The sequence below is a fragment of the Oncorhynchus gorbuscha genome, linkage group LG12 (assembly GCF_021184085.1).
Source record: "Oncorhynchus gorbuscha isolate QuinsamMale2020 ecotype Even-year linkage group LG12, OgorEven_v1.0, whole genome shotgun sequence".
In the NCBI taxonomy this organism is placed as follows: domain Eukaryota; kingdom Metazoa; phylum Chordata; class Actinopteri; order Salmoniformes; family Salmonidae; genus Oncorhynchus; species Oncorhynchus gorbuscha.
In genome coordinates, this window is record NC_060184.1 from 34,561,021 (window position 1) to 34,587,700 (window position 26,680).

General features: G+C 41.8%; 1 protein-coding gene across 1 annotated transcript; it reads left to right on the forward strand.

Moving 5' to 3' along the window:
* The first annotated feature begins 883 nt into the window (after positions 1-883).
* On the forward strand, positions 884-25,570 carry LOC123991669 (potassium channel subfamily K member 10-like). The gene is made up of 7 exons (XM_046293318.1): positions 884-1,477; positions 4,097-4,482; positions 17,835-17,952; positions 19,338-19,498; positions 20,770-20,962; positions 22,564-22,706; positions 23,658-25,570. The coding sequence occupies exons 1-7, from the start codon at positions 1,423-1,425 to the stop codon at positions 24,336-24,338; spliced, it is 1,737 nt and encodes a 578-aa protein (XP_046149274.1). The 5' UTR covers positions 884-1,422; the 3' UTR covers positions 24,339-25,570.
* Positions 25,571-26,680: the final 1,110 nt, after the last annotated feature.

Sequence of the window (26,680 nt, forward strand, 5' to 3'; positions counted from 1 at the left end):
ACTTGACGCATGTCAATATACAATCATGTATATTTAATGTATATTTAATGTAGTTACAACATAAAATACGCTTTCAAGTCATTAATTTATTAACATTGTGGCTATAATCAATGCCAAATATAATATATGCAATATGCCAATAATTCAACAAAAGGCTCTATCATGTGTTATGCTTGTGACTCCACTAATAATAATAATAATAATATATGCCATTTAGTAGACGCTTTTATCCAAAGCGACTTACAGTCATGTGTGCATACATTCTACGTATGGGTGGTCCCGGGGATCGAACCCACTACCCTGGCGTTACAAGCGCCATGCTCTACCAACTGAGCTACAGAAGGACCACACTACACATCAACAAGACAAAACGTGGTTTTAGGCACATGGAAAAACAATCCAGTATTTTCAGATCAGAACATCATCCTTTTCAATTGACTTCCAATTATTTGCAAACACGGTAATATGAATCCTCATGGCAATGCATTGTCTGACGCACCAAAACATACGTTTTACGCCCACAATGTTTTAACGTAACAGTACAACTTAAACAATGAGAAGTGGAAGAGGTGGACAAGGATATCCATATGTGATTGATTTCTTCTGCATGTTTGGATGATGTAATGACGTGTCCCGAAGCACAGGTTAATATGATAAAGCTTTGCCGCAGGGACCACTATCTGCCAGTTACATGGGGGCTCCCGCATTCAGCCTCCCTTATAAAGAAGCTTTATTCCGTGAGCCTCATCCAAGTGTCAGTTTTTTTTGTAGGACGGCACACATGACAAGGTGTATTAGACAATGCCTTGCCCGTCAAAAATGCTAGCAATCCCGACTTCTTCATGCTGAACTTTGGCTGGCATATGCCTCATCGATTTGGAGTGTTGTCATAAGAATACGCCAGCTCGCACTACCATGAAAAAGAGCTTTAGAGACGCACGCGCAGCGCGACCGTTGGATACAATAGGCTTGCACAGCCCTGCTGAAGTCTTTGCTGCAGCGGTCAAGAGAGCAATTATTGAACATGTAATCGTCAAGTTCGTCAACGCTGTTGGAGCTCCGACTCCTCCTGCGTTTTGTCGTTGTTTACAATAAATAAAAAAAGGACAGGCGTGGACTGTGGTGCAACGAGCAATAGTGGGTGTGCGCTTTGCTCTTGTTCCTACTAGAGTATGTTGCGGGGAGAGGGGAGCTCATAATGACCTTTTTACCCGGGTGTGCACCTCGCTCTCACTGACAAGAGCAAAAGAAGACACGGATGATGTGTTTTTACTCCCTACCGTTCTCCATTCTCTCTCGGTTAAAAACAAAGGATTCAATAGAAAGAGCGTTGAAAGATTTTACATAAAGACAAGGCTTTTTTCTTTCCAGTCAGTTGTTTTCGGCAAGGGTTTGGTCCATTGTGGCAAACCGAAAATCAAGATGAAATTTCCCACGGAGAACCCAAGAAAACCAGGGAATCCCAACCCTACGCCAGGTTTGTATTTCAACGTTTGGAACGTTTTGTCGGTAATCAATGAAAGCAGATCGATTGAGTTAAATGCTTCCAATATTGAGTCCATATAGGTTATTTCGTTTAATTGTACACACTTAAAGTAACATTTGTATCATTAGACTATAGGTGAAGTTGGAAATGTATTGATACACATACATTGGTGTTATTGACATAGACAAAGTCAATTTATAACTGCAGTGATTGAGTGCACCACAAACATGATCATGCATTGCATGACCAATATCCAACGAGGAATGGCGCATACCACAGCTGTTTTCCTTATTATGAATAAAGCCTACCTTTAATAACACCTATAGCCACATGTTGGCTATGGCTCTGATCCCACCACTGAAGAATATAATACATTTATTGTTGATGTAGATACTACATTTGGTGGGCACTGATGTGCCTTGGGGAAACTATCTGCCTGCAACGCGCCAGAGCAGCACACATTGTCCAGATAGATAAAGTAGGAGACATGGCGAGGGATAACGCTACCTGCCATTAATGAGTTTAATCTATTCAATTTGATTTAGAAAGCGCACGGCTGTTTTGGTTTGATTGACATTCCCATCAGATTAGGTCCAGGGATTAGGCACGACTCCTTGTAGCTAGTCTACCTCATGCTGGTAGCACGTTTCCTATTGCCATTTTATGTATAAATGTATGTTAACACAATTTAGCTACCAATCAAGGTCTGATTCCTTGTTTATGTCGTTTTTGAGGGGAATTTATCATTGCCGGACTCTAATCTAAAAAAACATCGGTTGAGGTGAAGGCGAAATGGCTAATGTGAACTGTCAGTCGGTAATATAATGTCATAAAGGAGCACTTGGTGTGTTACAGCTGGTGCAGTGTTGTGATGCATTGGGAGATGGGGTAAAAACACATTACCTCATCGGATTTAGGTAGAGCTGGAGCTCTGCATGGGTAGTTCCCGCCAATCCTGCACGTATGGCACGTCTATGCGGCTGTCCAATTCTCGCTCACGATCAAATGTTTACCCAGCCGCATCTCCAGCCACCAGTGCAGCAGGTGCCTATCTGTTTTCATCCGTATGACCTTTTGGGAGAAATGTCAGCCGTGTTTTATGGTCTACATGTAGCCAGCAATATGTTGAGCGTTGCTCATCAAAATGATTTTCGCCTGCCGGACCAGTGTAGTGAATGTTTTTCCTCACAGTGTGGTTGAATGGTTACATGAATCACCACCACTAATTAATTATATTTGTTTTCATAATCAAAACCTAGTATACAGTGGGTAGGCACATGAGATGTGGCAGAACTTTGAGGACTCTTAACAGTACGTCATGTAATGTTGAAAGTAAGCATCTTGAAGGTGTAAGCATGAAATTGAAGCAACACGGCTGGAAAACATGTTTGAATACTTTGGCTGTAAATTGTGGATGTTCATAACTACAAAGGCATCATAAGGGGACAAACAGAAAACTCATGGATTTTCTTCAAATATCATTCAGACAGTACATCATTAGGAAATCGTTCAGCAGGGTAGCCTAGTGGTTAGCGTGTTGGACTGGTAACCGAAAGGTTGCAAGCTCAGATCCCCGAGCTGACAAGGTACAAATCTGGCGTTCTGCCCCTGAACTCTGAAAATAAGAATTTGTTCTTAACTGACTATCTTTTTTAACCAGGCAAGTCAGTTGAGAACAAATTCTTATTTTCAATGACAGCCTAGGAACAGTGGGTTAACTGCCTGTTCAGGGGCAGAACGACAGATTTGTACCTTGTCAGCTCAGGGGTTTGAACTTGCAACCTTCCGGTTACTAGTCCAACGCTCTAACCACTAGGCTACGCTGCCGCCTTGCCTAGTTAAATTAAGGCAAAAATAAAAAATCTAAAATAAAATAAAAGGCTCAGCTTGTAATCCATAAAAAAATAACATTCTCAGCCTGTGCTTGGGGCTGCCAGCCATATATTGCCGGAGTATGTGAATCCACTGGCTGATGGAGTATGCTGATGGAACACTCCATGCCACTGCTCTGAGATGCCTGCTCTTAAAGGGATACTTTGGGATTTTGGCATTCTTCTAGCACACTAGCAGATACCCATGGACTTCCTGTCATTGTGCTAATGCTAGTTAGCAATTGTGCTAACGATAGTTAGCAACTTCCTTCAAACTGCGCACAGAAACATAAAAATGGAATCCACGATGTCATCTGACTCTGGGGAAGCAGATAAAGGACCACATTGACAAAATTGTGAAGTATCCCTTTAACAATAATGGGTTTTCAGAAAGCCCACAGAACACATTAGGGATTCATCCTCTCTCTCTCTCTGCCACCCCGTGCTGCTCAAAACCTCAAGCATCAAGACAAACTCCATTTATATTTCACTGTCATACTCCTGTGGCAGATAGACGGAAATAAATTCCTAAGCCCAAACTGCCCAGAAAAATCAAGCCCAGCTCCATGTAGAAGTCGTACCCAGACAATATAGTAAACTTGTTTATATACTGTAGGGTTTGTAGGGTTCTTTTAATTCCACCCATTTGCTTACATCTGGATTGTGCAGTATATGACTACATATGAACTTTTCCTATATTGCAGCACCTAACAATAACATTACATGTTTTTCTCTGCAGTGGCGGTCCAGACCAACCTGTTCCCCCCCAAGAAGGTCCAGCCAGGCATGATGAGTGCCAGCCTGGTCCAGGCCAGTGTGGCCACCATGCAGAACCCTATGGGCTGCACCGTGCCCCGGCTCTCTCCATCGCGACCTGCCAGCATGGTGGCCAGCATGGAGGCGGTGGGCGAGGATGGCTCGCCCCTTTTCACGGTCATGAAGTGGAAGACCGTGGTGGCGGTGTTTGTGGTGGTGGTTGCCTATCTGGTGGGGGGAGGCCTGATGTTCCGGGCCCTGGAGCAGCCTTTCGAGAGTAACCAGAAGGTGACCATCACCGCAGAGAAGGCGGCGTTCCTGCAGAAGCACCCCTGTGTCTCACCGGCGGAGCTGGAGGTGCTTATCAAGGTAAGGAAAGACAACAGCAGCCACTAGGTCAGTCTGAAGTCAATACTGGAGCTCTCCTGTCTCTTTCAGCTCTGTCTGAGGTCCCTAGTGGGGACTCAGGTCAACTGAAACTTGAACTCTGTATCAAACTCTGTATCGATCCAAAGTTATTTAAGCCACCCCCCCCCTACACTATACAGTAAACACTGCCAGCCATCCTGAAATTGGATACAAACCACAATAAACAGGCTTGTGTATCAACATAACTATAGAGTCTAGCTGTGTGTCAGACTGAATTGAAAGTTACCACTGACCACCACGTTGTGGGTGACTGTGTACAGTACTGTGATTGATAAACAGGGTACGAGTGTGTTATTTTGACCAGTATGCCCAGCAGTCTGAGTGCCAGCATGTGATGTCGTTCAGGCCTTGGCTGCCACTACCAAATGCTCCTAACTGTGATGCCTAAAGACACTCGTTATTGCTAGCGCCTCACAGGGAATATGGTTGGCATAACAATGGCTCAGAGACACGACTGAGGAGAAGTGGAGAATAGATATCAGAATGGCCAAATGCCAATTCCTATATCTAGGTGGATGTGTAACAGAGGTGGTTCATGGAACCATGCTTGATTGATCTTGAAGATTTGTGTTATCTCCCCAAGTGAATGCCTAGGCTTTAGCTCAGGAGGCTAACACAGACTTAGTTTCAAACCTGTCTGTCACATATGCATGGCAATACTTCATCTGTACCATGGGATAGCTATGATAAATGGCCATACAATGAAGAATACATTATGTAACTGTCAGCACCAATATACATTTGTTTTTCTTTCATCAGGCCGATAGCTTATAGGAATGTTGGCAGGGACCCCTGTCACTGTAATTGTATGCCTTTTACATTAAGTAATTCTATAGATTTCCTTATTTAGAGTCACCTTGATCAATTTGACTTGCAAGGGTATATGCCTGCCATTTCTTCCAGTCCTGCTCCCTTTTAGTCTATATTGAGACAAACTTCTTGGACTGAGCTCAAGACAGCTTCCAGAAAACAACAGTTGCTACAATCTAAGGTTTCACCTCCTGAAGAAAAAAATGGAAATAGGTTAATCTGGATAGGAGGAACATCATAAACTGAGCATTTGACTTGTACTGTAGCACTCTCACTTCTGCAAGGGCCGACAGGGTTCTCAGGGCCGAATGCTTCCAGCTCCTCATAAAACAACCAGAGTGACACCCAAGTGTTTGGATCAGCCAGATATTGACGCCTCATCCATGAAAACCCTGGATGATAATGGACGCAGGGTATGGCACCAGGCCAAGTTTCTCCTGGCCGGCTCAACAACAATACACATTGAAAGACACGGGTGCCAGTGTGAATTTTAATCATGAGTGAATTGAAAACACTTCGCTAACAATAACTCAAGGATCTTGGGCTTGGGCAATGATTGGATGTGAGAAGGTTTGTAATTGTTTTTGAACTGTTTTAACTGCGAAACAAGAGGTGGTAATTTATCTTAGTTACGGTAGAACTCTGAAGTAGTAGGGAAATGGTGGCAACCAAGGGGGCAATCAAGAGAGCAATCAAGTTTGAGATCACTTCCTCTCTGGAAAAAAAAACGGTTTTGGGGAATAGAGGGATGCCAATGCAGTTGCTAATGCTCACCGCCTTCGTAGGGTCCTGCTGGGGCCCCGTAATGCTTGGAATGCAGAATGGATATTTTCCTGCAGAGAACCCGAGCCAAAATAAGCAACTCAGCACTAATTCGCTTACATACAGTGCATTCGGAAAATATTCGGACCGCTTGACTTTTTTCACATTATATTACCTTATAGACTTATTCTAAAATCGATTAAATAGTTCCCCACCTCCCCATAATATACACACAATAACCCATTATGACAAAACCGAAAATGTTTTTAGAATTTTTTGCAAATGTATTAAAAATAGAACATTTAAGTTATTACATTTACATAAGTATTCAAACCCTTTACTCAATACTTTGTTGAAGAACCTTTTACAGCGTCTACAGCCTCGAGTCTTCTTGGATTGACGAAACAAGCGTGGCACAAGCTTGGTATTTGGGGAGTTTCTTCAATTCTTCTCTGCATCAAACCAAAAATGAAATCAAATTTATTTATATGGCCCTTCGTACATCCACTGATATCTCAAAGTGCTGTACAGAAACCCAGCCTAAAACCCCAAACAGCAAGCAATGCAGGTGTAGAAGCAGGGTGGCTAGGAAAAACTCCCTAGAAAGGCCAAAACCTAGGAAGAAACCTAGAGAGGAAACAGGCTATGTGGGGTGGCCAGTCCTCTTCTGGCTGTGCCGGGTGGAGATTATAACAGAACATGGCCAAGATGTTGAAATGTTCATAAATGACCAACATGGTCAAATAATATTAATCACAGGCAGAACAGTTGAAACTGGAGCAGCAGCACGGCCAGGTGGACTGGGGACAGCAAGGAGCCATCATGTCAGGTAGTCCTGATCCTCAGGTCCTCCGAGAGAGAGAAAGAAAGAGAGAAAGAGAGAATTAGAGAGAGCATACTTAAATTCACACAGGACACCGGATAGGACAGGAGAAGTACTCCAGATATAACAAACTGACCCTAGCCGAGTATAGCCCACAAAGATCTCCACCACGGCACAACCCAAGGGGGGGTGCCAACCCGAACAGGAAGATCACATCAGAGACTCAACCCACTCAAGTGACGCACCCCTCCTAGGAACGGTATGAAAGAGCCCTAGTAAGCCAGTGACTCAGCCCCTGTAATATGATTAGAGGCAGAGAATCCCAGTGGAAAGAGGGGAACCGGCAAGGCAGAGACAGCAAGGGCGGTTCGTTGCTCCAGAGCCTTTCCGTTCACCTTCACACTCCTGGGCCAGACTACATTCAATCATATAACCCACTGAAGAGATGAGTCTTCAGTAAAGACTTAAAGGTTGAGACCGGGTTTGCGTCTCTCACATGGGTAGGCAGACCATTCCTGTCATGTTTTGTCTTATATTGTCTTGTCATTTTGCTTTTCCTTCTGTTCGTTTTCCCCCTGCTGGTCTTTTTAGGTTCGTTCCCCTTTTTCTCTCTCCCTCCCTCTCTCTCTTCTCTCTGTCGTTCCGTTCCTGCTCCAAGCTGTTCCTATTCCCCTAATCAATCATTTAGTCTTCCCATACCTGTTCCCTATCTTTTCCCCTGATTAGAGTCCCTATTTCTCCCCTTGTTTTCCGTTTCTGCCCTGTCGGATCCTTGTATATTGTTCACCGTGCTGTGTCTTTGTATCGCCCTGTCGTGTCGTGTTTCCCTCAGATGCTGCGTGGTGAGCAGGTGTCTGAGTCTGCTACGGTCAAGTGCCTTCCCGAGGCAACCTGCAGTTTATTATCAAGTCTCCAGTCAGTTCTCGTGATTACGAGTGAAATTGTTTTTATGCTTTATTTACCGCTCCGATTTGTCTAGGAGTATTGCTATTTCCTTAAACTGGATTAAAGACTCTGTTTTCGCCAAGTCGCTTTTGGGTCCTCATTCACCTGCATAACAATTCCATAAAAATGGAGCTCTATAGGAGAAAGCCCTGCCTCAAGCTGTTTGCTTAGAAATTCTAGGGACAATTAGGAGGCCTGCGTCTTGTGACCTGTAGGTACGTGTAGGTATGTACGGCAGGACCAAATCAGAGAGATAGGTAGGAGCAAGCCCATGTAATGCTTTGTAGGTTAGCAGTAAAACTTTGAAATCAGTCCTTGCCTTGACAGGAAGCCAGTGTAGGGAGGCTAGCACTGGATTAATATGATACATTTTTTTGGTTCTAGTCAGGATTCTAGCAGCCGTATTTAGCACTAACTGAAGTTTATTTAGTGCTTTATCCGGGTAGCCGGAAAGTAGAGCATTGCAGTAGTCTAATCTAGAAGTGACAAAAGCATGGATTCATTTTTCTGCATCATTTTTGGACAGAAAGTTTCAGATTTTTGCAATGTTACGTAGATTGAAAAAAGCTGTCCTTGAAACAGTCTTGATATGTTCTTCAAAAGAGAGATCAGGGTCCAGAGTAACGCCGAGGTCCTTCACAGTTTTATTTGAGACAACTGTACAACCATTAAGATTAATTGTCAGATTAAACAGAAGATCTCTTTGTTTCTTGGGACCTAGAACAAGCATCACTGTTTTGTCCGAGTTTAAAAGTAGATCGTTTGCAGCCATCCACTTCCTTATGTCTAAAACACATGCTTCTAGCAAGGGCAATTTTAGGGCTTCACCATGTTTCATTGAAATGTACAGCTGTGTGTCATCTGCATAGCAGTGAAAGTTAACATTATGTTTCTGAATGACATCCCCAAGAGGTAAACTATATAGTGAAAACAATAGTGGTCCTAAAACGGAACCTTGAGGAACACCGAAATTTACAGTTGATTTGTCAGAGGACAAACCATTCACAGAGACAAACTGATATCTTTCCAACAGATAAGATCTAAACCAGGCCAGAACTTGTCCGTTTAGACCAATTTGGGTTTCCAATCTCACCAAAAGAATGTGGTGATCAATGGTATCAAAAGCAACACTAAGGTCTAGGAGCACGAGGATAGATGCAGAGCCTCGGTCTGATGCCATTAAAAGGTAATTTACCACCTTCACAAGTGCAGTCTCAATGCTATGATAGCCCTATTTTAGCCCTATTTTGAGAGGTGAGGTATCATGATCTCTTTCTTTAAAGACAGGAAACGAGGAGTTCTTTATCCTAGTGAGATTGCTATGGCGAACACCGCCATGTTTAGTTTTGCCCAACCTAGGTCGAGGCACAGACACGGTCTCAATGGGCTGATTGAGCTGACTACACTGACTGTGCTAGTGGCAGACTCCACTATGCTGGCAGGCTGGCTAACAGCCTGCTGCCTGGCCTGCACCCTATTTCATTGTGGAGCTAGAGGAGTTAGTGCCCTGTCTCTCCAGATCCTCTCAAGCTCTGTCAGGTTGGATAGGGAACGTCACTGCATAGCTATTTTCAGGTCTCTCCAGAGATGTTCGATTGGGTTCAAGTACAGGCTCAAGAACATTCAGAGACTTGTCCCAAAGCCACTTCTGCATTCTCTTGGCGATGTGCTTAGGGTCGTTTTCCTGTTGGAAGGTGAACCTTCGCCCCAGTCTGAGGACCTGAGCGCTCTGGAGCAGGTTTTCCTAATGGATCTCTCTGTACTTTGCTCCGATCATCTTTCCCTCGATCTAGACAAGTCTCCAAAATCCCCACAGCATGATGCTGCCACCACCATGCTTCATCGTAGGGATGGTGCCAGGTTTTGTCCACATGTGATGCTGGGCATTCAGGCCAAAGAGTTCAATCTTGGTTTCATCAGACCAGAGAATCTTGTTTCTCATGGTCTGAGAGTCCTTTAGGTGCCTCTTGGCAAACTCCAAGCGGGTTGTCATGTGCCTTTTACTGAGGAATGGCTTCCATCTGGATAATCTACCATAATGGCCTGATTGTTGGAGTGCTGCAGAGATGGTTGTCCTTCAGGAAGATTCTCCCATCTCCACAGAGAAACTCTGGAGCTCTGTCAGAGTGACCATTGGGTTCTTGGTCATCTCCCTGACCAAGGCCCTTCTACCCCGATTTCTCAGTTTGGACGCGGCGGCCAGCTCTAGGAAGAAACTCTGGGGTTCCAAACTTCTTCCATTTAAGAATGATGGAGGCCACTGTGTTCTTGGGGATGTTCAATGCTGCAGACATGTTTTGCTACCCTTCCCCAGATCTGTGCCTCGACACAATCCTGTCTTGGAGCTTTACGGACAATTCCTTTCAACCTCATGGCTTGGTTTTTGCTCTGGCATGCACTGTCAACTGTGGGACCTTATATAGACAGGTGTGTGCCTTTCCAAATCATGTCCAATCAATTGCATTTACCACAGGTGGACTCCAAACAAGTTGTAGAAACATCTCAAGAATGATAAATGGTAACAGGATGCACCTGAGCTCAATTTTGAGTCTCATAGCAAAAGGTCTGATTTCTAATGTAAATAATGTATTTCTGTTTTTTATTTTATTTTTTACAAACATTTCTAAAAACCTGTTTTTGCTTTGTCATTATGAGTTGTTGCGTGTAGATTGGTGAGGACATGTTTTTATTTAATCAATTTTAGAATAAGGCTGTAACGTAACAAAATGTGGAAAAAGTGAAGTGGTCTGAATACCTTCCGAATATTATCTAAGAATAACAAAGCACCATGAGACCTCGTATTTAACGTGAAAGGTGAATATTCTGTGGCAGAGCAGAGAAAAGGGCAGATGATAATCATTATGAGGTATTGTGTATAGACTGATGAGGACGTGTTTTAAATTGAATCCATTTTAGAATATGGCTGTAACGTAACACAATGTGGAAAAAGTGAAGGGGTCTGAATACCTTCCGAATGTAATTTTTAAAATTGTAATCTCACCTTTATTTAACCAGGTAAGCTAGTTGAGAACAAGTTCTCATTTGCAACTGCGACCTGGCCAAGATTTAATGCTTTAGTGCATAGGGAGCATCTGCATTCAGAGCATCTGCAATCCCAAGTGCATTTCCACCTAAAAAAACTACACTGACATTAGCTGAAATAGGAGTGTCAGACATAGATGTACTTTGTTTCATGAGTGGATCTATTGTGACTTGTATACTGCAGCATGTAAGTTATTTTGTAATCTAACAGTTAACATGGGATTTCTCATTGAACCATCATCTTCTGAGTGTTTTACGTTTGATAAGGATCTCCAGGCGTGTTTGTCGTTGGTTAACGCAACAGTATCCCTTCTGATATATGCACAGGAAGGCTAAATTTAGCCGTAAGTCTTAAAAGCATCTGCCGGGGAGTCAATTATTCATTAAGGGACTATACTTCTGAAGGACCCACGATGGATGGAGGTGTGGCTTGGGGAATGTCGACTGCTCTTCCGGGTCTCTAGTCTGGTGTGATTAATGCTGCTTGGGATTCAACCGAGCACTCATTACAGTACCTTGTCCATCAGACCTTCAAAGTCCAGTAATGTTCCACATCGTGTTATAGGCATAGCTTGATGTACTACAGCACCCACAACAATCTAGCAACAAGGTATTTCCATCACACTGATTCTGGAGGATCAATAGACCTTTTTTTGAATATTTTCTGAAGCCATTGAGTTACTTGGTCTTTTTCTCTGACTCATTGTTTGGGTACTGGATATTTCCAGATGATATTGTTCTCAGCGACTGAGTCAGCATTGTCAAACATAAGGTAGGTTGCAGCCTGTAGTGTAGACTGTAGCAGGCTGGGGGACTCTCAGAGGGAGGGATTGGTGTGTTATGGTGTGTCACTCCATCCCACTGAGGTCCTACCATGGTGCTTTTACTAATTACCCAACACCAGGGCCATGATTCAGAGGTGTGGAGTGTGTCTGTGCGAGTGTGCATTGACTCACCCACTCACTTCCTCTTCCCCCGCTACCCCCTCTCCTTCTCCAGCATGTTTCGCTTGAGGATATGTTTATTCTTGGGGTTTCATGGGTTTCATGCGACTGCAAAAGGGGGGCAAACCCAGCGGGCAAAATATGTCCCACGACCTTTAGTTGTCTGATAAGATGTGACCCAATTATAACTGCTCTTTGTTAAAACGGGGTAAAGATGTATTTTCATGACAAGATCAATACTTTATGGGAAAGACAGATGATCAGATTACAACCAGATAAAGAAGTTTTTTCCCCCTGGTTGTTAAAATTATATTAACAAATGTCCTTATCTAACCAATATACGACCTGACCATAACCGTTATGGCATAACTTCATAAAATAAATAATAATTATTAATTATGTAATTGCAACCTGTTTTGTCCATACTCCCTTTTGACTATTACCACTTTACATATTAATTTGGGACCTGCATTCATTTGCATACTTAATAATGAAACCTCAACTTTCCTATGTCCTCGGATTAGGGCTCGATTAAATCCGTGGAAGATCTGCATTGTAGCGCGGTTGAAATTGAAGGTGATTTCCGATTGAGCCAACATATGCAGCGTTTACTGTGAATGCAGTCTCTGCGAAAGTGCAGAGATCCTGCCCAATGGCAGCTAACATATACCGTATGCACATATTCTAATCATACAGTATATCTAAGAATAACAAATCACTATGAGGCCTTCTATTTAACGTGAAAGGTGATTATTCTGCGGCAGCGCAGAGAAAAGGGCAGATGATAAGCCAGTTTTGGGACATGTGCCAGGCTGCTGCTTTAGTGTCTTAGACCTGAGGTACAGCCTATTGGACAAGTAGGGCAGGGCTTCAACCAGACTACTGGGCGGAGATGTATACCTATCTCCTCAGCATTCTCTGTCAGTTCTGTGCCGGCGACAGTGATAGCCTCCTCCCGTGAAACCTCTAGAATCGTTTTTCCTCCAGCTGTTTATGGGGTTAGGGAGTGACTTTGAGTATCCATCCACTAAAGAATCAAGTCATGTCTAGTCTCTTGCTGCATTGCACAAGTGTCAATAACATAATGTGACAGTATAACTGTTTTCCAAGTTAGCTTGGCAGGCTTGCATACGTTACTGCATGTGGTGTCAATAGGTCCTGACAGTAAGCCTGTATTGGTTAACTGAGAAAGCCTTCCACAAAAGCTACTTTTTAAATTCATATTTCAGAGTGGAAATACAGTGTTGGCTGCATCTGAGGAGATTACATGAATCTTTCTTTCGTTTAGGGTGTCCTGAAGCAAACCACATTCAGATAGAAATGCTAAACACCTTTTATTTTTCTTGAATGCTGCTGCGCTGCCCCAGTTCCAAATCTTCACCAGTTCTCTGATCCAGGGATTCCCCAACTTGGTCATGGGGGCCCCCCTGGTTACCCATGGATGCAAGGACTGACCATCCATGATATCAAAACTATAGTTTTAACATGTTTGGAGGCTATACAGTGTGTGTTTACATTTACATTATTTACAAACATTGGAGTAAAACAACATTTTAATTTGGGTTCTGATGGGGTATGACAGATGAACTGAGATCATTAGGAATTTATACGTCATATTCTTCAAGAGTCAATGGGTATATATCATTAATTTCTAAGTCAAAAAATGGATGAGGCAACTAAAGATTCTAGCTTTAAACATTGTTTTACCAAATAAGTTGACTTCTCATTTACGGCAACAACCCATTGTAGGGGAGAGGAGAGAGACTGAATAAATAGTGAAGTCTTATCACAGGAAAAAACAAGCTATTTTGTACTTCAAAGTTTAGCGTGTGCAAAGATCTGAGTCAGAGTTCTTGCATTATATAAGGATCAGTCAAACAAAGTGTGGGACAGATGTAAATTAGACAGGGTTGGGTAGGTTACTTTCTAAATGTAATCCATTACATTTACTAGTTACCTGTCCAAACTTTTAATCAGTAACTATTGGATTCCCCGAACTCAGTAATATAATCGGATTACATTCTGTTACTTTTTGATTACTTTCTTAAGAGGCATTAGAAGAAGACAAAAATGTATGTTACCAATTGAACGACATCTGTTGCAGGATAAATCAGTGTTAAAGTTTACATAGCTGGCCAAATATACAGTAGATGTTACATTTTTGGGTTGGTTATGTAGGTTACTTTTGACCCATCGCTTTCTACAACTTATAATAATATGATTAAATGATATCTTCACATTAAAAACTAAAGTCTATCAGAATTCCAGTCATTCCAATAAATATTATACCACTTGATCTTCAGGAATAGGACTTGGAAATATGGAAGTATAGATTAACCAAATTGTTTTACCTGAGCGTAAACCCAAGAACTAAGGACTTAGTAGCCAGCCTTACTCTGTTGTTTATGATATTGTTGTCATGGAGGGCTTATTGGGCTCATTGATTCGAGTTGTTGGAATGGCATGCTTTGAGCGCCACTGACAAGTGTCTATTTACATTTGAAAAATGAATGTCATATGCTGCATTTGCTATAGGCCTATTGTTTACCTTTTTGTTGGTGACATTTTGATTTCTTTATAATATGCAGCTGTTTAAAGTGCAAATGCACTGATAAAACAATAACAAAATAGGCACCCCACCTCTGTTTTGGTAAAAAGCTGAGAGATGGGCCTGGATATATGTAACTACTCTCAGATTAATAAACAGAGCAATGGATGTGAGGACTGACCATCCATGATATCAAAATTATTGTTTTAACCATTGTCATGACTTTCCCTCCTGGGTGAGGATTAGAGAGAGCCCCCACCTCTCTCTCCCACCAGTGAAAAAGGGGTGTGGGGAGGTGGGGGAAGTTTGGCAGTTTTATGACAGTTGTAAATACTTTGCAGGAACTCTCTCTCCCACTCTGCAGAAATTGAAGTAAAAAATCCCTGTGTTACAACAGAGAGAGACTTTGCAGTATTGCAAAATAAAAAGGTTGGACATTGAGACATTATTCCCAACACAAAGAATGTGGGAATTGGTCGGGAGGGACTTAAAGAAAAATTATGTCAGATCAGTTGTTGTTTTGTGATATCATTAACTTTTCTAGGGTAGGGGGCAGCATTTGGAATTTTGGATGAAAAGCGCGCCCACATTAAACTGCCTTCTACTCAGGCCCAGAAGATAGGATATGTAGTTTTCTATTCATAGCCATTACAGTATTCATTGACTTAGGGCTCAAATTGCAGTTCTTATGCCTTCCACTAGATGTCAACAGTCTTTAGAAATTGTTTCAGGCTTGTATTCTGAAAAATGAGGGAGTAAGAGCGGTCTGAATGAGTGGACCCTGCCTTGTCACAGAGCTTAACGTTATTGCCCGGTTGAAATATTATTGATTATTTAGGCTAAAAACATGAGGATTGAATATAAAGATCGTTTGACATGTTTCTATGAAATTTACGGATACAATTTGGATTTTTTGTTGTGAATGCGTTTGAGCCTGTGGATTACTGAAGAAAAAGCGCGAACAAAACGGAGGTTTTCGGATATAAAGAAATACTTTATCGAACAAAAGGAACATTTATTGAATAAATGAATGTCTTCTGAGTGCAACCATATGAAGATCATCAAAGGTAAATGATAAATTTTATCTCTATTTCTGACTTGTGTAACTCTTCTACTTGGCTGGTTACTGTTTGTAATGATTTGTCTGCTGGGCTATGTTCTCAAATATTTTTCTAAAATCTGACACCGTGGTTGGATTCACAAGAAGTTCATCTTTAAACCTATGTAAAATAGTTGTATCTTTTCAGAATTTTTCTAATGAGTATTTCTGTATTTGAATTTGGCGCTCTGCAATCTCACTGGATGTTGGCCAGGTGGAACACTAGCGTCCCACATACCCTAGAGAGGTTAAGGACGGTATAACCAAATAACAGTACCTCTACAAATGTATACATCCCAGTTATCAGATTTACATCTAGATGTTGTGGAACTTACATTATTAAATATGAAACTATTTGTGAGAAGATGAAATGTGATTTTAGCCTTCTAAATAAGAATTGTCTTTCATGTAAAATTTTACCCAGTCAGTAACCATGCCCACATGAGCACAGACATTATGACAAGAGGAGGAAATGCCCTTTTCCCCCAAGTGTTTATAAAAGGACTCCTAATGAAATTTACATTAGACCAGACAGCGTGACCAGACCCGCAAAACACCAGTCTCAACGTCAACAGTGAAGTGGCAACTCTGGGATGCTGGCCTTCTAGGCAGAGTTGCAATGAAAAAGCCATATATCAGACTGGCCATCAAAAATAAACAATTAAGATGGACAAAAGAACACAGACACTGGACAGAGGAACTCTGCCATCCCGGACTCAGCTCTTCACTGTTGACGTTGAGACTGGTGTTTTGCGGGTACTATTTAATGAAGCTCCCAGTTGAGGACTTGTGAGGCATCTGTTTCTCAAACGAGACACTCTAATGTACTTGTCCTCTTGCTCAGTTGTGCACCGGGGCCTCCCACTTCTCTTTCTATTCTGGTTTGAGCCAGTTTGCGCTGTTCTGTGAAGGGAGTAGTACAAAGTGTTGGTCGAGATCTTCAGTTTCTTGGCATTTTCTCACATGGAATAGCCTTCATTTCTCAGAACAAGAATAGACTGACAAGTTTGACAGACTGATAGCCATCCACAACAACCACAATCCGTAAAGTGCAAATAGCTAAATGAGAGAGTAGCAGTGTGATTCACATCAATACACTATGTAGATATCAATAGTAACTGATATCCGTATCGTTGTAGACTATATCACTGCTGTCATCCTTACCTCCAAGTGTTTATTCAAGTTGCATAATCTTTGGATGCCGACACCAGTCCCATCATTGGAAGACATACCTTGGGCTGTAGCCTACAAAAGCCTATTCCTGTGCTTTACCCGGGATCAATCAAACACATTTGGTGTGTCATCATAGTGGTCTCTGACTTGTGGTCAGACTCGCTCATGTGGAACAAACTTAAACTTGCACTTTTTGTCAATGCTGATTTGAATGCGTCAAGTACTCATCTAGTTTTTCAAAAGTATTTGTAATCTGATTGAAATATTTTAGCTGGTAACTTAACGGATTACAGTTACTGTTTAAAAAAAAATCCCTTACATTTAACGGATTACATGTCACACGTTATTCTCCAATGCTGAAACTAGATCAATGCAGTAATGACTCATCTTAGCTATCAGATATCAGACTGTCAGTTTGGAAAGTGGAGTTGATTGCATGTGTTACCAGCCAGATTTCAAACCCGGGTCTCCTGTGCATCCCAATCCTGTGTTTCCCCGCAAAGCTAAAGCCAGGGAATTTGCTCTGAGAGAGAGAGCAAGTCTTCAGGTCTCGGGCAAGGTTAGTTAACACTCAAGCATGGTTTGCCAAACCAACTCCGTTGTCCTCGACCACTGGTCTGTCATGGCCTCTCCTCCTCTGCCCTTGCTAATTTGTCCTTCAACTGCTTCCACACACCTGTCCCACCATCCCTCACACCCTGAGCTTCATCCTGTTGCTCGCCACTCCGAAGCTCCATCTGGCGTGCCGGCTTCCTGCCGGGTAGACTGGCTGACTGGCGCAGAGTGTGAAGGCTGCTCAGGGCATGGTGGGCATCATGTGCCCCCCCCCCATGGTACCTCTCTCTCATTGTGGCACTGTCATGATGATTCACCATGCAGAAGCGTCATCAGCAGTAAGCTTTACAGCAGTCATATGTTACGCAACCGGCTGCTTTAGGAAATCACATTGGAAAGTTTGATGGATCCTTATCCCCCCTGAGAATTCATCGATTCAAAATGCAACTATAGGATCACTAATAGACAGACTCTCAAGAGACTCTATACCACCAAACATTGCTGCAATTCTGAACGTAATGCTATCATCTTTACCCATTTGATGTAGTCTATTTTCTATGGTCTGATGAATGTCTTTGTATGTGTGCCCAGCACTCTGTAGATGCAGTGAATGCTGGGGTCAGCCCGATAGGAGACACATCCTATAACTCCAGTCACTGGGACCTGGGCAGTGCCTTTTTCTTCGCTGGAACCGTCATCACAACCATAGGTAATGTTTTAGTGTTGGACTAGTACTACACACACCTGTTACAGTACTACATTGGTCAGTATTATCAAAACTTAATTGAGGCCTATGTGATCTGTCACATCTGTGGTTACTCTCACTGTTGCTTGTTATTCGTTACCATCCATTCAACCCTTTATTTACAATGGTCTTTTCAGGAATAGGCAATAGATCGTTCTCGCTGAAACAATGATAAAAGTCCTGGCAATTCACCTTATTTACACTGTGGCCATTGTTCATTGACCAAAGTTTTTTGCAGGGTAGAAAGTGAAGTGCTCCGTTGAAACCAATTGAAAAAATATTTCTTAAGTGTGACCTGTAGACTAAAACCACTGCACACAGTAAAACAATATTATTTGATTTGGGATACTCAGGAAAACATTACTAGAGTATTGTCATTGTCATCTGCCCTGATTTGAAAAGACGGGACAGTTTATTAGCTACCCACGTTAGCTGGTGGAACGTTCAGCTGTGAATCAGGTCTATAGCTGCAAACTGCATTTGAAGGTTTCTTATATGAGATAGATATGGGATTGGTATGTGAGTGTGAGTCATCTGTCAGATGAAATGAAGTGAGCTGCTCCACTCCTAGGAATAAGGGGGTGCTGAGAATGTTTTGTTGATGCTCTACAGACGGCTATATCGGTCTGCTAATACAGAACTAGTAAAGGCCCATTGCACTACTTTTGTCAGGGGGTGCTGCAGCAACCTCGTCACCTCTACTTTCCACAGCTATGGTAGTTATTGTAGCAGGCAGTGTAGGTGTAGTTCAAGCCAAGTGCAAGGGCTGATGAAACATTCTGCCATTTCACCTGAGGTAATGCTGTTTACATTGACTAGAGACAATCAAGACTTTAGGAGCCAGTTTCCCAGACCCAAACTAAAAAAGCATGCTAAATGGACAATGTCTATTAAAAGTGCATTTTAGTCCAGAAATGTGTTTTATTAATCTGTGTCCGGGAAACTGGCCTTATCGTTTCTGTGTTAACTGTGTTGAAATCACATGATCAATCATAGCATTGTCTTCAACAGAACCTTCTAAACCACTAGCACTCTTGACTACTGAATGTCTTCAATTTGATGGATGGTGGACGGAGGCATTTTACTTCCAATTCATTGGCATATTTGTGATTATATTAGAACCCGACTAGCACCTCTGTGATTCCAAATGGAAAGGGACAGAAACTTAGCTAGCAGACAGTATGTTAGCCTTTTGTAGATCGCAGCATGTGTATACGTCTATGGTGGAAAGGAGATGGAATTGCTATTGCATAAACCCACTGTGGTTGTGTCTGCCTTTGATAAGAAAGAGATTCAAGTCTCATCACATCCAGAAAACATGCCCTTCTCTTTCTCTGTTTCTTTCACAGGATATGGTAACATTGCTCCCAGCACTGAGGGCGGGAAGATTTTCTGTATCCTATATGCAATATTTGGCATCCCTCTGTTTGGGTTTCTGCTAGCCGGTGTGGGGGACCAGCTAGGGACCATATTTGTGAAAAGCATCGCCAAGGTGGAGAAAATGTTCAGGGTAAGTTCACAGCATTACAGTAATCCACAACAACATGACAAATAGAAACAATAATGATGTTTTAATGTATTATGGAAACAGTTACTAATGACTGTTTCTATCATCACAATGACTTTAAATGTGAGATATTGATAGGCTAGAGAGTAGAGAGACCTGGGTTTTTACCCAGTTGACAGCAGTGGTGTAGCCAGAAATGAGTTGGTGGGTGGGCCTGCAACAGCTAACTTCCTTACACATGTTGCCATGGGGCGAAGAGAAACATGTGCAGTTTTATAGCTGATCTTATGCTATTCAACACAGCTCATTAAAGTAAAAAATATATAGATGTGTTGACTGTGATAAAGGCACTTGATCATGAGCTGTTTTGTTGCGCTAAATGAACAAATTAAGTGGACAGTGGAATGGTGTGTGTAGCCATAGAAGCACAGTGACATGCCTCAATGCAGTCATATTTGTGGCTTGTTGGGGTGTGGCTTTCAGTTTTTTCTTCTTGGCAACACATTCTGTGAGAGTGAATGGCATTCCAATGCGTCTGTTCTGTTATATTTAATCAAATCTGACTAATCCAGTGCACTGCTTGCTATGAATTATATCTGATGGTGTTTGCATGTTTAGGTAAAAATACATAATGTCACGTTTGGAACACTGACACTATGTAAAGGGCATAAAAAATAAATAATAATATCAACTTTTTTTTGTTCTCAATCTGAGTGGGTGGGCCTATGCCCCCAGGTTGAAAGTGAAAGTGTTCAGTACTGAGTGAGGTGTTATCATCTACTAATGATTTGTGGGCTCTACATTATGGGTTGTTAATGAGCAGGGGGTGATGGCTGTTGTGCTTTATTCTGATTGGCCCAACAGTTACCCTCCACTCTGTTCTGGCCTGTGGTGTGCTACAGTGTGTTTACATTTCTCAGAACAGGAACACCTAGTGTGAGAGCTGCACTGAGTGAGCTGTGCCTCTGTGACAGCCCAAAGTCACAATCACCATTACGCCTCGTTTGAGCTAATCATGCATCTTATGCATCTTTAGCTTATCACCAGGCAGTGTTAGAGTGTGGAAATACTGTCGATGCCACCTTGTCAGAGTCATGAATCTCAGCATGCGAATGCAGTAGTGACTCCACCACAGAACGACAACACATGGTGCACTCTGGTAGAATGGCCTTGGCCTTATGGCCTGTGTGTGTGCCTGTTCTTCTGTGTGTGTGTGTGTGTGTGCTGTGTTTGTTTGTGTGTGTGCATATGTGTGTCTTCTTCTCCTCTCCCAGCATAAACAGAACCAGATCAGCCAGACCAAGATCCGAGTGGCCTCCACGTTGCTCTTCATCTTGGCGGGTTGTATCCTCTTTGTCACCATTCCAGCGGTCATCTTCAAACACATAGAAGGCTGGACTGGACTGGAGGCCATCTACTTTGTTGTCATCACTCTGACAACTATTGGAATAGGAGACTATGTGGCAGGTGAGAGCTAGATTAATTATTAGTTCATGTTTCTGTTGCGAGTAATGCCATAATGAGATGATTATCTGAAAGAGATTCTTACTTGAATAACAGCCATTTTGAGTCCGTTTTCTACACTAAGACATCATAAAGGCTCATACAGTACATGCTAATAACAACTAATAACAACTGGCTATTGTTATTTTCTGCGGCTGTTCATTTATTTGTTACTTTTGTTTTCACATCTATTTTTTTACCTAACACTTATTCTTCTTAACTGCATTGTTGGATAAGGGCTTGAAAGTAAGTATTTCACTGTAAGGTCTACACCTGTTGTATTTGTCGCATGTGACAAATCAAATTTGATTTGATTTAATACATCCTTTTAATTAAACAGTTACCAAAACTGTCGCTATAACAACTGTTGCGGCCATTCATTTTGGCAATGACGTCCTGCACCCAGAAAATCTGAGGGGGCATAACATACGTGAATAATTATTCTTAATTCTACGTAATATATATATATATAATATAATAATAATAATATATGCCATTTAGCAGACGCTTTTATACTTACAGTCATATTTTCATATGGGTGGCATATCTAAGCTCTACCAACTGAGCTATGCATATCTAAGCATACCTCTTGAACTGTCTGCATTCTCCTGGTGGTTCATTTGATAAATAAACTAAATATGCTTCTCTGGATCTCTGCTAAAATCTGTGTAAAAGAATGTGTCTTATTCAGTACATTGAGCTATTGCTTGCTTTTCTAAAGTCTATCAACCTTGCCAGCAGGCGTGCCAGCTAAGCTACAGTAGTTGGAAAAGCTAGCTACTCTAACATGATTGATAGCTTGAAATGGCTTCTTGGTAGCCTGGAAACCTATCTAGGCTAGCTAAAGCCAACTTTTTATAATTGCTAGGTGGCTAATAGTATTGCAGAGAGAAATCAGCAAAATATTTAAATATATATATATATTAATATACTGTATTAACATTTTTTAAACAGGACAAATCTGAGGGGGCAATTGCCCCTGTGCCCCCTATTGGCATGACATTTCTGGTTGGAGAACCTACTTTTCAGACATTTTCCTAACACAACTTTGCAACTTGTGCTGTGCCATTATTACAAGCGCTCAAGATTCCTCCTTAATGCTGGGGAGGGTGCTGATATTTGAGACATGCAGTTGTTTCTTGTCTTAGACGTCGACGTTTAAATAAAAAGGTAGTTGTATCAGGAGGCTCTCATAGCTTGATCTCACTGATCAAAGCTGCTGCAACACCGCACAGATGATTTATTTCCCAATCACTATTTGACATACAAGCGCTTGTCTGAGAAAATGAGCTTTGTTCGTTTCTGTTCTCTGGATTTTAGTCCATCAGCTTAAGATATTCAGGTAGAAAATGGACCAATAGAATCAGTGTTTATCAGGGTCATGTTTAATAGTCACCTAAATGGAGAAAATGGACTGATACAGGGAGGGATTACCTGCACTTATCCAATAAGAAACCCACATTTTTGTTTACCATTTAAAAATGCTTTTCTATGGTTAACTCTTCTAAACACGACCCATGTCTCTCATCATGCTGACTGTTTCATTGTTTGTTTACATCCTATAGGAGGGGACCGGAGGGTCGTGTATCGTAATTGGTATAGACCACTGGTGTGGTTCTGGATTCTGGTGGGGTTGGCCTATTTTGCTGCTGTACTGAGCATGATTGGTGACTGGCTGAGGGTCCTGTCCAAGAAGACAAAAGAGGAGGTAAGATAATTTACTTGTATGTGACATTATATGACCATACTACTATGTAATGGTATAGTTGAACACTATATGGGCTTAGTATTTTGTCAAATGTCCCATTAGAAGAACATTAATTCTTCAGGATTGGTGGGTCCCCTGCGGGGCGGTTGAGCTAACATAGGCTTATGTGATTAGCAGGAGGTTGTAAGTAACAAGAACATTTCCCAGAACATAGACATATTTGATATTGGCAGAAAGCTTAAATTATTGTTAATCTAACTGCAGTGCCCAAAATACAGTAGCTATTACAGTGAAATAATACCATGCTATTGTTTGAGAAGAGTGCACAGTTTTGACCATGAATAGTTATTAATCAACAAATTAGGCACATTTGTGCCGTCTTGACACAAAACTTTGAACAGAAATACAATGGTTCATTGGCTCAGTGTAAAACTGTGCATATACACTGCTGCTCTCTAGTGGCCAAAATCTAAATTGCACCTGGGCTGGAATAATACATTATAGCTTGTTAAAAAAAAATGTTTTTTTTTGTTTTGTTTTTTTCTTTGTATTATCTTTTACCAGATCTAATGTGTTATAGTCTCCTACATTTCTTTCACATTTCCACAAACTTCAAAGTGTTTGCTTTCAAATGGTACCAAGAAAATGCATATCCTTTCTTCAGGGCCTGAGCTACAGGCAGTTAGAGTTGGGTATGTCATTTTAGGTCGAATATTGAAAAAAGGGTCCAATCCTTAAGAGTTTTAAAGGGTTAAAATAGACATTCAAATGGTTAAAACATGGAAATAGTTGTTGTTTGCTTTCTTACCTTGAAAGGAGAGACTGCAATCTATGCTTTCGTTTTGTTTACCTAGTTACTGCCACTAATTCTGTAATTTTAATTAACTATCCAATTGCTTTATAGTATTTTATGGTGTGGAATTACCTTGGATTTATTTCCCCGTGCTCTAGGTTGGAGAGATCAAGGCCCACGCGGCCGAGTGGAAGGCCAACGTGCGCGCCGAGTTCCGGGAGACGCGGCGACGCCTGAGTGTGGAGGTCAGCGACAAGCTCCAGCGGACCGCCACCATCCGCAGCATGGAGCGCCGCCAGCTGGGCCTGGACCAGTGGGCCGTCTCCACGGACATGCTCTCCCCGGAACGCCGTGCCGCCTTCAACAGTCTGGACACCAACCCCTACAAGACCTCATCTCAGGAGAGCATCGACATGAAACTCAACAACCTGCGTCTAAGGGGGGCAGAGTGTGATCCGCGCCGGTCCGAAAGTGTGGCCTCCTCAGACGACAACATCTTTAATCGCCTGGGTTCCGTCACCAAGCTGGCCAAGAGAAACAAGAACCGCGAGCTGAAGAAGAATATCCCAGATGAGCTACAATGCAGGCCCTTTAGTACTCCGCCCATGGAGATGGGGAAGAGAAAGGAGGAAGAGGAGGAGGAGGAGGAGGAGGAAGATGAGGGGTTAGACAAAAAGTTCAACACCAGCATGTCCGATCTGCCGCTGTTCGTCGAAGTGTGCAAGCCCCAGAATGGTTTCACAGTACCATTCATACCACTACAGACCAAAGAAAAAAAGACTGAGGGGGAAACACTTCAACTTGAAGAAAAGGAGCTGCGTATCCAGATGGATCCTTAAAAATGTTGGTTGATCCTCTGAGGTAAAGGATGTTTTAAACGTCACCACCATATGTGCCTTACATTTCTGTCACGCCTTTCTGTGCTTGATATTGGGGGGAACTGTTGTGTCCCTGTGTGCTATGTAATGTTATTCAATATTCACTGTGCCCTAATAACCTGAAGGAAAGACATTAACCTCATACGTTTCTACAATCACCTGGTAAAATATTTTTTAGATTTGAGGTTCTTGTGGTACAGAACAACCAAAAAGATGGTTTATTTGGAGTGAAAGACAAGATGGCTGCTATTCAGAAGAGTCGATAATAAAGCAAGTAAGACGCTTTGATGAGTCTGACTTTTATGTACGTAGTGGACTTCGACGAGACGGTGCTGGTCCTAAATACACATCCGAGGTCATTTTAGAACAAGAGAACTGAGCTGCTGAGAATAGAGCAACAATTGAATAAGAGCAACAACTGGAGACTCACCTGGATTTGGTTATTGTGAAATGTACGACTTGATTCTCATTCCGTCACGACACATAAACTCTGAAAATTGATGAAAAAAGTTATAAAAAACAACCACAATGTTGTCTGTGCATGGTCCTTGAGCTAAACTGTCTAGAAGGTGTGTGATTACGCTATTAAGTTCTTGAACTTTCATTAACACAATCTCAGGGCTTGTGGTCCTAATGTTGTCGTTGAAATGTTTCTAAAGTATACTGCATTCACACTTTGTAGCATTAGAGGCGCTTTGGTTGCACTTAGAATTGCTTTTCTGAAGATGACAGCTTATGACAATGGAACGGAAGGTAAGCCATAATGCAGGAAGGAAACATGGCCCCTAATGGCTTAGACAGGATACTGTCAAATTTGGGAGACTGAGTTTTTTTTGGGCGCAAACTTGTATGATACATCGATACAATGATTTGCTTGAATACAGTGTGTTACTGTTAGCTGACATCTTTGTTATACTTGATTTAAGTGTACTATGTAACGTCTGTGAAGTACATTTATATGTTCATGTTACAGAGGAGAGGTGATGACACTGAGAACGTGCATGAGTCAAACGTGCACTCTGCGTCTTGACTGTGGTCTACTAATTGTATTACAATAATGTCATTACAAACCCTTTAAGGTGCATGGGTTAAATGTCAATACCTCTACGCATCTCTCAATCTCTCTCACACACTCTCTCACTCTCTCTCTCTCACACACACACACACACACACACACACACACACACACACACACACACACACACACACACACACACACACACACACACACACACACACACACACACACACACACACACACACACACACACACACACACACACACACACACACACACACACACACACACACACACACACACACACACACACACACACACACACACACACACACCAAAAATGTTATGTATGTACACAGTCTTCCCATTATTTGTGTTTGCATTGATATGGGCGCAGCATTAGCCTAGTGTGAATGCAGCTATGAACTTTCAATCTGTGTTTGTTATAAAGAAACGCTACAAAGAAATGCAACATTTAAAGCTTAAATAAGATATAGAACTAAAAAGCATGGTATTTTCCAAATATATTATCATGCTATTTGGTATTAGTTGTATACCGCCACATGCTTCACAAGACGATGCTTAGCATAGCGTTTTGTAACTGCCCATGTTGAGGTAGAATGGGCAACACCTGCTCAGTATTTGGACGTTGTTCATAGTATTACTTGTGCCACCATTACATTCAATGTAGTGAGTGCCTTTTGGAAATAAATATCACTGCTACTGGAAGTTTCTTGTTTCCCCTCTGAGTGCAGTTATTTTGTTGCCAACATCTCTATTTCTCAGTCTCTACCTTTTAGAGGTTTTCATCAAGCCGGGAAAAGGATGTCGCTGGTAGTGTATCGCTTTCGCTCTCATCGACAATGACCTTGTTGTCGCTGAAACAAAATCAAATCAAATCAAATCAAATTTTATTTGTCACATACACATGGTTAGCAGATGTTAATGCGAGTGTAGCGAAATGCTTGTGCTTCTAGTTCCGACAATGCAGTGATAACCAACAAGTAATCTAACTAACAATTCCAAAAAAAAACTACTGTCTTATACACAGTGTAAGGGGATAAGGAACATGTACATAAGGATATATGAATGAGTGATGGTACAGAGCAGCATACAGTAGATGGTATCGAGTACAGTATATACATATGAGATGAGTGTGTAGACAAAGTAAACAAAGTGGCATAGTTAAAGTGGCTAGTGATACATGTGTTACATAAGGATGCAGTCGATGTTGTAGAGTACAGTATATACATATGCATATGAGATGAATAATGTAGGGTAAGTA

Excerpts from the sequence above, each read along its gene's own strand:
- LOC123991669 (XM_046293318.1), top strand. The coding sequence starts at position 1,423 with ATGAAATTTCCCACGGAGAACCCAAGAAAACCAGGGAATCCCAACCCT. Across the intron at positions 17,953-19,337 it reads AACCGTCATCACAACCATAG|GATATGGTAACATTGCTCCC; the intron begins GTAATGTTTTAG and ends TTTCTTTCACAG. Across the intron at positions 22,707-23,657 it reads CCAAGAAGACAAAAGAGGAG|GTTGGAGAGATCAAGGCCCA; the intron begins GTAAGATAATTT and ends CCCGTGCTCTAG.